The 9,275-nt window shown below is 45.1% G+C and overlaps 1 protein-coding gene across 7 annotated transcripts; it reads right to left on the bottom strand.

Annotated features, from left to right (window-relative positions):
• Positions 1–574: 574 nt before the first annotated feature.
• LOC131573352 (protein mono-ADP-ribosyltransferase PARP12-like) lies at positions 575–9,252 on the bottom strand. Of its 7 annotated transcripts, none has more exons than XM_058827237.1 (11): positions 8,475–9,233; positions 7,026–7,116; positions 6,821–6,861; positions 6,212–6,339; positions 5,796–5,931; positions 5,195–5,315; positions 4,098–4,182; positions 3,214–3,289; positions 2,368–2,498; positions 1,324–1,475; positions 575–924 (listed from the first exon to the last, which is right to left on the bottom strand). In XM_058827237.1, coding segments are annotated over exons 4-11 (984 nt in total). In that variant the 5' UTR covers positions 6,214–6,339; positions 6,821–6,861; positions 7,026–7,116; positions 8,475–9,233; the 3' UTR covers positions 575–643. The 7 variants fall into 7 exon arrangements, with proteins under 7 accessions (XP_058683220.1, XP_058683226.1, XP_058683221.1 ...); XM_058827243.1 differs by having other exon boundaries at positions 5,195–5,229; positions 8,475–9,232; XM_058827238.1 differs by lacking the exon at positions 7,026–7,116.
• Positions 9,253–9,275: the final 23 nt, after the last annotated feature.

Here is a 9,275-nt window from a genome sequence, read left to right on the forward strand (position 1 = left end):
TTGGAGGGATCTAACTTCAGCAGCTGCCATATCCCTGTTTTTCTTGACCTAAATCCAGTGTGGACAGAGGAAGGAGTGAGTGTTACAGAGACATGCAGACTTGATACAGCAGAACAAGGTAAGAAGAGATGTCAGCAATATGACCAGGAAACAAAGCAAAGTTCTTTGCCAACATTCATTACAAAGCCTTCAGGATGCAGGAGCTTCCTGTTATTTACTTGAAAGACAGGCCATAATTCCTCTCTTGAGCACCATGATGTAGGTACTTTCACTTTTCCTTCCACATTCCCTGCCCAGCCTCCCTTTGGCATATCAGCACCATTACAGGCAGGAATCAACCCCTAGGTGAACATATCAGTGGATCAAGGTCATTTTAACTCAGCAGGTGTCACAGTATGCAAGGCAAGTATGTCCTCATTCCAGGCTAGACATATGGTGAATGGTAAAGATTTGCACTGGTTATGGGGAAAAAAATCACCCCTAACAAAAAAACTATGCCCCCAAAGCCATCAAGGGATTGGTATCAGTTCATTGCATTACAAAGTGTTCTAAAGCTGCAACTAAAATTAAACAAACATTAAAAAAAAAAAAGTACTGAAGAGTAATTTATTCAGTGTGAATTCAAAGGACATTCCACCATTCATTACAGGACCACACAGCTGGTCTCAGTGCTGTACTCCAAGATATAGGCAGGGTAAATTTGTTGCTTCTCAAAGATGACAAAGATGGAAGGGTCTGTCGGGTCATCCACGCAGCTGTCATAAAGTCTGTTTGAATTTTTGGCTCTGGGTGGAGGGCGGCAGTACTCAGGATTCCCCTGCACAAAGTCTCCAACAAGAACCTGGGCTACAAACATTCTGTAGCGCCCACTGTGAGAGGAACAGTACTCGTGGGAATAGCTGGCATCTCTGGCAAAGTAGCTTCCTAGGGAGCAGAAAAAGCCACAGGTCAGACAATACACCAGCCAAGGGACAAACACATGATAATAACACTTTAGCAGCCAGCAATTCAACAACCCCAGCTAGCCCTACAACATGTGGGAACATTCTTGCCAGGAATTCCCACATTGGCTTATTGTAAAGTACCGACAAACTCCAGTCTGCATTTTGCCATCCACCTCCCATCACACCTGTCCAAGAGCAGGTACCCGAGGCAAAGAGAGGTGGGAAATCCTGGGATGGGATTGCTGTGGGTGCTGGGTGATGTACACAGGTGAGAGTGCCTTAAAGGCAAGAGTACATGGGTGTCTCACTCATATGGCCCAGCCTGGCTGGGCTCTGCAGTCCCTGCTGCTACAGCCCCTACACCCTTCTGCACTTGTACCTTTTCCATACATCGTCCCATGAGTCCCACAGAGTCTCCAGTCAAAGTTCTGCTCACAGATGGCAGACACATGGGATGGACTTGTGCCATGGAACAGGAGCCTCTCATTTACCGCTTTCAATTGATGGAGCTTCCTCATCTTTTCTTTTTGCCTAGAGACAAAATAAAAAATAAAAAAAAACACCAAAAACAAAAACAAAACCCAAACAAACAAACAACAAAATTATTTGTTATCCTGGTTCAAACAAGGAGAGTTTCCCAACTCAACTCTTCCTACTTCTGGGTTATGGAGGAACAGTGACACCACTCTCAGTGGGGTTACTGCCTGCTTTGCGCTTCTGCTGGTACCCTGCAGCACAGCTGGCTCCTGCCAGCAAAACAAAAAGTTCTCAGCATCACTATGGACTGCGTCACCCACAACTTCATACCACATGAGAGAGTAAAGAGACAAACATCTCTTGACTGGGAATTGGTCAGTTCCCATGTTACATAAATCCTGAATATAAAAAAATGATTATAAAACTGAGCTGTATGAAGCCACAGTGAAGACTGTATAATCTCTGCCCCTTTATCACAAAAAATACCTCTCCTGGTTTTTTCTTTCTTTTTTTAACTCCTATGTGGAAGACGCTAAAACCAAAAGAATAAACCTGAAACACCAAAGCTCAGTTATGATGAAGGAAAAGAATTTGCTTTTTTGAATAACACTAGCAGGAATCACACACACATCTTGCTAGGGATAAAAGGCCCATTTCTACACACACAAAAGAACACAGATGCAACCTTAACAGCCCAGTCACAGAAAGAGGTGCCCCAGTCTCCTTCCAGGACTGCCCCAGGGAAGCCTCAGCCTCAGAGACCCAGGTTTTGGGGCAGTCATAAGCCTGGGCCACCAGCCAGACCTGGGAAGAGAGATACATGGCAGCCTCACCTCTGCTGGACTGCTGAATTTGGCAGCTCCAAACGTAGTCTATGGAGGACCACAGGTCAGGAAATACCACTCTTCTCATACAGTAAGGATAATGAAATAAAATAGATACAAACCACTGAAAAATGTCCCAAAGTGTTGGGTTCTGGATCCTCTGCAGTTGGTTGATGCAGTAATTTTTCATTGTCTTCTCAAACAGACTCTTGATTTTTCTATATTCTTGGGAATCATAACTGAGCTGTATCAACTGAAAATTTTTAAAACACTAAAAATAAGGTATTACTAAGAGTATCAACTCCCAGTCCTTCCAAAGGACTCATCAACCTTCTCACATCTGCTGAAAAGCCCTATCAGAAAAATCACAAGCTGCTCCTGTTTTTCCTGTTAACCCTCCTTTACCATCACTCCCCATGGGGAAGCCCAGGTGCCGGCTGAGGGAAATCAGTACAATCCCATGAGAGCTTCCTTTAGAGGACGCACCTCCACATCTGGACTACTTTTAGTTCAGAGTAACCTGAAGTTGAAACACACAGCAGTATTCAGGCTGAAGCAGAGTGAAAGTTTCATCTGACACTCTAGCTCCTTCCCTACAGGGCTAAGCTGCAGTTTTACTACAGCAAGTAACAGCCTGCCCCAAACTGAGAGAAGAAATACCTCCTTCAGATGCAATTAATCTGCTTTATCAGAGGATGAAGTGCTTTGAGAGAGTGCAAAGGACAGGTATGAGCAGCAATGGCCTTTTTTACCCTTTGTGGCATCATAGGGGATCTCAGTGGGCCTCCCAGGAAATGCATGTCTATTCTGAATATTAAACTGTTGGTCATGTTTCACATCATAGTTGCTTATTTTACAAGATACATTTTTAAAAGCTGGTAACATCTCAAATGCCTTGAATTATGCTCTTGGAAAAATCAGTACAGGAGAGAGGTCTCCTCATCCACTGGGGAGCTGGAAAGTCCTACCTTGAACCCGATATCAGGTAGAGCAGTTTTGTCCCACTGTGGAGGATAGACAGGATGCGAGAGAGTCATGTTTTGGCTACAGAACAGAAAAAGGAGCCAGTCAGCTGGTGATACTCCTAACCAAATCCCCCTTCTGGAGACTTTAACCACAGGCTCTAAAGCACCCTTCAGGCATCCATTCAGGAGCTACAGTGTGTTTGCTTTTTGAATGAACACACCTTAAGTTGAACCAACACTTTATTTGAACCTTTAGCTTCACATGCACTGTCTTCTGGTGAGTTTCTAAAGCAGAGACAGCTCTTATTAAAATAAATCAGTACCACAAATAACATTTATAGCAGATGTGTTCAAATTCTGTTAAGCTGAACTTCTCTTAGAAAAAGCCATAAGATAGGGTATCTCAAGTAAGTACCCCTAATTCACTTCATTTCAGTGGATTTGCCTGTTCTGAGTTTTAGTTTATCCTCAGCTTTTCAAGGGATGACATCCATATGCACCACAGCTCTTGGGATTGGCAGTCCCTCACTCCTAATAGCTGCACAGTTTATTTACTAGTGTTGGGGCATAAATCAAGGAATAAAAGCTCCTGGCATAGTTGTGTCAGCCCTATGTGGCCTTGCCTCTCACAGAGAGAGCAGATCTACTCCAGTGGTCTCTCACAGCTGCCAGAGACTGCCATCAAACGTCTCTCCAGACAGCTTTACAGAAGCATTGCTTGATTTACAAATACTGTCACTGCAAAATGTACTGTTAAACCAGTCAGGAAAAGGTATCTAGAAATGAATTTAAGAAATACAAAATAGCATTCTAGGCAGGTAGGAGGAACTTCTTACCAGAAAGGTGCTGTCCTCTAGAGACATTGTTAAACAGTGAATGTGCATTACCTTCCATCTTGTCCACCTTCAGGCTGTTTAGGCAGTCGAATAACACTTCTTTGAGTTTGAAAGAGCAGATTTGTTTGGATCATGTCTTGAAGAAAAACAAAATAACTCAATAATGAGATAATTGTCTAGGGACAGGCTCTTAAATATTAAGTAAAAATAAAAGAGGAGATAGCCTTGAATATTGCATTGTGGAGCTCTTTCTATCCCACCCACCCCAGTTCAAACTTAATTCCCTCTTGCACTGCTCCTACTTGGAGATCAGCAAGGTTAACCACTTGTTAGCACAGGTTGTGAAACTTGAAGGCAACCAAGCACTAACTGCACCTGCACTGGTATTCACATCCAGACTGCTGGCCAGAGAAAACCTCATCTGATGGCAGGCCTACAGCAGAAAAGAATTTTCAGTGCAATGGGGCCACAAACCTGGCTTTCCTGGCAGCACAGGGCTGCTCCATGGTGCTAAAAGGAAAGCCTGCCCTCTCTTCTTGGTCCTGTAACAATATCACAGACAACATGCTATGTGACATGGCTAATTATCCATTGTTTCCTCCTTTAAATGCCACTCTTTATTCATGCCAGGAAACATTCCAAGTTTGGAAAGCTAACAGGAGTTTTAAGACGGGTAAATAAATAAGAAACAGAAAAGCATTTCTCATTTCCCCATTTCTCTCTCTCTGTGCAACCAGCCCTAAATTTGTGTTTGCTGCACAATGCTTTCTCTCCTGCAAGTAGCTTGCAAGATGTTCACCATGGGCTCACTTCTTCACCTTTTGACTTTTCAGTGCCTTTTTTTTTTTTCTCATTCCTCCTTTTCAGGTGTATAAACCCAAATGTGTAAGCCAAGGTGCCATGAAGCATTTATTCTCAACTCTTCTAAATGTACAATATTTTCAGGTATATTTTTTGACTACAGATGCCCAAGTGAGAACTTCAAGTGGAGCATCCCTAAACTGCAGAGAAATTTACCTACTGCTCAAGTTCTGCTTGGAGAAAATTTGCAGGAGGAAGAAGAGCTGTTTGAAGAGATACAGACATTGTGTGAAAACATTCAAGCCAGCTGCTCTGTGTAATGAACTTAAAACAAGGAGATACTTCACCTGCAAAGTCTAACTTATACTTCTGAGAACCAGCCCTGAAAAAAATAACACCATTCTTGTCAGCTAGATATTCATTCTCCAGAAATGCAGATGTTACAGTGGCAGTGACATGATCTGGGTGCTGCAGAAAGAACAACGAAATTATATATGTTAGAAACCACCCTTCAGTTTAGGTGTCACCTTGGGGAAATACTGATGTTTTCCCCAGGCCCCTGTGAGAGGATGATGTTTTGTAGTAAATCTCTATGGCTTCAAGCGTTTGGTTCTACAGCAATGGAGGGGTACCCCACTGAGCACAGCTGCTTCTAACAACAGCAACAAAGCAGCCTTCAGCCTGTGTGGTCAGCTCCAGCCAAATTATGTTTGTCAGCTCTGGAAAATGCACCCACTTTCAAAGCCAGTCCCTTGAAAGCCTTCACAGGGTTCCAGTCCTGCTTTGAGGGACAATTAAAAAGACAATTCCACACAGGCATTGGAGCAGCACTGCAAGGGCACCCAGCGGTGCGTGTAGAACACACTAGCTGCAGAACAACACGCTCTAAACAACTCTCCAAAGATGGCTTAACAAAAGCTTTTGGCATGAACAGCAAATGAATTTCACCTCTTTCCCGTACTCAATCCATTGCTTGGAATCATCGAGCCAATACCAGACATACTCCATTTCAGCAGCAGACAGATGGGTCAGGAGACAACTCAAGTGCAGAAGAGCAGATGGGCACCTGGCTGCTTGCTCTGCCCTGCATTGGAAAAGAAATCCAGATCAAACTAGATGTCTTTTCCAAAGCTGTCAAGTTGTGCAGTATCCCTGGTCTGATCAGAAATCTATTCACTTCTCAAAAAAGGAGACTCCCTCCAGCTGGGAAGTGCAGATTTGCCCCAGAACTGAGGAACTGGTGTTTGGATGTTTACAGGGCATGGTAAACACCACAGAAATGACCCTGACTGCTCTGGCTTGGACCTGTGCCACTGATTTTCCCCAAAATATATCTTCCTAAAAAACACCTTTTAAGAAAGTACATTTGGCACAAAGATTCTCCTGCAGCCCACAAAGAAGGCCACGGTGAGCCAGCTGCTCCCCTGAAGCCTGTGGAGATCCATGGAGCAGAGATCCACACTGCAGCCCATGGAGAAGCCCGTGCTGTAGCCTGTGGACAGGCCCCAAGGAAAGCTGCAGTCCATGGAGAAGAACCTGTGCTGGAGCACATTTATCCTGAAGGACTGGAGCCCATGGGAAATGAACCATGCTGAAGCATGGGAAATTTTGAGAACATTGGAGGTGTAGATGGCAAACCTTAGAGACTGAGGACAGCATCCATTTCCCTTCCCCTCTGCGATCCTTTGGTAGGAGAGGGTAGAAAAGTCAGGAATGAAGGAGTGAAGTTGAACCTGGGAATCCAGCAGGATGGGAGAGGGGAAGTAGGAGACCTAATTTTCTTTTCTCACAATTTGAATCTATTTTAATTGGCAATAAATTAACTTCCCCAAGTCAAGTCTGTCTTGCCCAATGTTCACCTTGGCTTTATCTCAAATTATTAATTTTCCCATCCTATTTTCTCCCTGCTGTCCTGCTGAGGATAGGGAGTGAGAGAGCAGCTCTCATTTGGAGGAGGGGATATCATTACTTACCAGCAAAGTCTCTGCTCTGCACTCTATCCTAGACACAGCACCTACGAAGAGAAGAACATGAAGCAGGTAGTCACTGCTAATTCCAGCTCATAGGATTTTACTTTGCATCCTTGCTGGGCATCACTGTTCATTTAATCTTCCAGTTTTGGACTTAGACAACACTTTTTTAATGTATCTCACCAATTTACTGCCCCTACAACATTACCTATCGTGGATCACATATCCATAGCCAAAAGCTGCCAGCCGTTGAGCTTCCAGCAGTCTGTGACAGAGCTGCTCTGAGCTGCCTGAAGAATCTGAACACGATATTGAAACAGAAACTGGAAATGATCATGTGTCCAGCTCTGATGCCCTTTGTTCTTTGGCAGGGATCAAGGGTATTCAGAGCAGGCCAGTGAGAGGAAATCTTTACAGGAGCAGCTCCCTCATAGAGCTGTTTACAGTGCAAAGGTCCACAAAACAAAGGCGTGGCAGTCCCAGACTGCCAGAACAAAAAGCGAGGAAGAGCCCGGGTCTCCTTTGCAGACAGACCTTGTTCCAGCGCTATCTGTGTACACAGTAACACTGGCCAGGCCTGCTCCTACAAAAATGCTCCAAATTCTTCTTCTCTTGTTTTGCAGGGCGTTCAAGAGATCCAGCACAACCATGAGATTTTTTGGACGTGGCTGTTCCTGTTTTCCCCTCTGCACAGCACCATGATGCTTCTGCTACCCGCACGGCTGAAGAATTTGAAGTTTGTGGATTTGAAGGGTGGGATTTGAGGGGGGAAGTGGGGAGAGGGGAAATGGAAAGGAAATCAGGGAAGTGGGGTGAGATTATATTTCCAGACAGCTTTTTTCCACTGCTGCTCCCCTCTCTTTTCCTTCTATCCCCACTCCAGATAACCCCTGCTAAGCCCTTCCAGCTTCCCTGCCGGGACTTGGGGCTCCCAGTCTGCCCTAATCACATGAGCTTGCAAAACTGTCCACTGGCTACTTGCTTCCCTTTTCACTTTCCAGCATTTCTCTCCATACTGGAATTCTCCTTTCACCAACTAACCACAAATAGAAATAAACAGAGTGAAACACTTAAAAAAAGCAGACAAATATTTCACCAGCAAGACAGGTAGTGTCCTTCACTACCATTCACACTTCCATTTTGCTGAAGATCTCACTACATGGTCTTGTGCAACTGTACGTTTACTTTTTATATCTTAACAGGAATAATTTTATACAGAGAAAACTTCATACTTAAAAAGCAACCTCATGCTAGCTTTTCCCTTACACAAGAAGAAAAGATGAATGAATGAAGATACAAATACAATTTACAGTATGACAAAGTGCAAGCAGGTATCCCTTCAGCAGACTGTAAAGCCAAGCCCACAAGCTATGAAATCCTGAACTTCCTGTATGTCCAACCCTCCCCTCTCAGCTGCACCCTGGGAAGGCTGTCAGAGCCCAGCATGTGCCACTTGCCTGGCACAGTTCTGTCCTCAGGCTGCCCAGTCACCACCCTCAGGAGCTGAAGGCATCAGCCTTGTGCTTGCCAGGCTGGATGAGCCTCCTCAGCCCTTGCTCTGCATGGCAAAGGTGCCCTGGCTGCAGCAACACCTTCAAAAGTAAACCACAGCTGGCCTGTGAGAGCTCCCTGTGAGCTGCCCACAGCACATCTGTACCTCACAGTCTTCCTCGCAGCCTCTCGCCGTGGGACCACGGATTCCTCTCTGCCACAGACCCTTGAGGAAGTGGGGCTGAGTAACATTTCCTTCTGGTTATTGCGACAGACGCATGCGCATCTGCCAAGTACGAGCCGGCCGGCCAGGCACAGCCCAGGGCTTTGGCAGATACAGCTGCAAAATCAACATCACTATGAACCAGCAGAGTTTATCCCTGCTTCTGGGTTCCTGTCATCGCACTTATCTAAAGCAAATTCCTCCCAGCCTTCCAATAGCTGGGGATATTCAGGATCTTCTCCTTTCTATAATGAGCAGCTTCTGCTGAACATCATTCTTGGAAACCCAACAGCTGTTTTTGCATTGTAAAGTGACCCCCCCAAATCTCGGTGCAGAAAGTGGGTGCATCATTCCTCCTGCTGTCCCCAGGGTCAGTGATGGCACTGGTGGGGGTTTTGCAGCAAGCAGAGCCACACTGAGCCACACAAACCTGTATGTGCTGAGCACAGAGCCCTGCAAGACAGGCTCGCTCAGCCCTCAGAGCTCTGCACCGTCTCAGGTGTTTGTGCTCCTGTACCTTGAAGTCTGATCCTGCTCTCTGCTCTTCCCACACAAATCAGACAAGGCTTAGGAGCTTTCCAGTCTGACCTCCAGCCTTTCAAAAGCTGACAGAGCTTCCCAGCAGAGCTCTGAGGTATAAAGCTTAACAACAGGTCAAGTAGTCTTAACCGTGCAAACTTGTTAAGCCAAAAGCATTTCTTTGGCCTTTTTTTTTTTCCCCCTCAGATTCTGTTCAGTTGAACT

Source organism: Poecile atricapillus, chromosome Z, assembly GCF_030490865.1.
Source record: "Poecile atricapillus isolate bPoeAtr1 chromosome Z, bPoeAtr1.hap1, whole genome shotgun sequence".
In the NCBI taxonomy this organism is placed as follows: Eukaryota; Metazoa; Chordata; class Aves; order Passeriformes; family Paridae; genus Poecile; species Poecile atricapillus.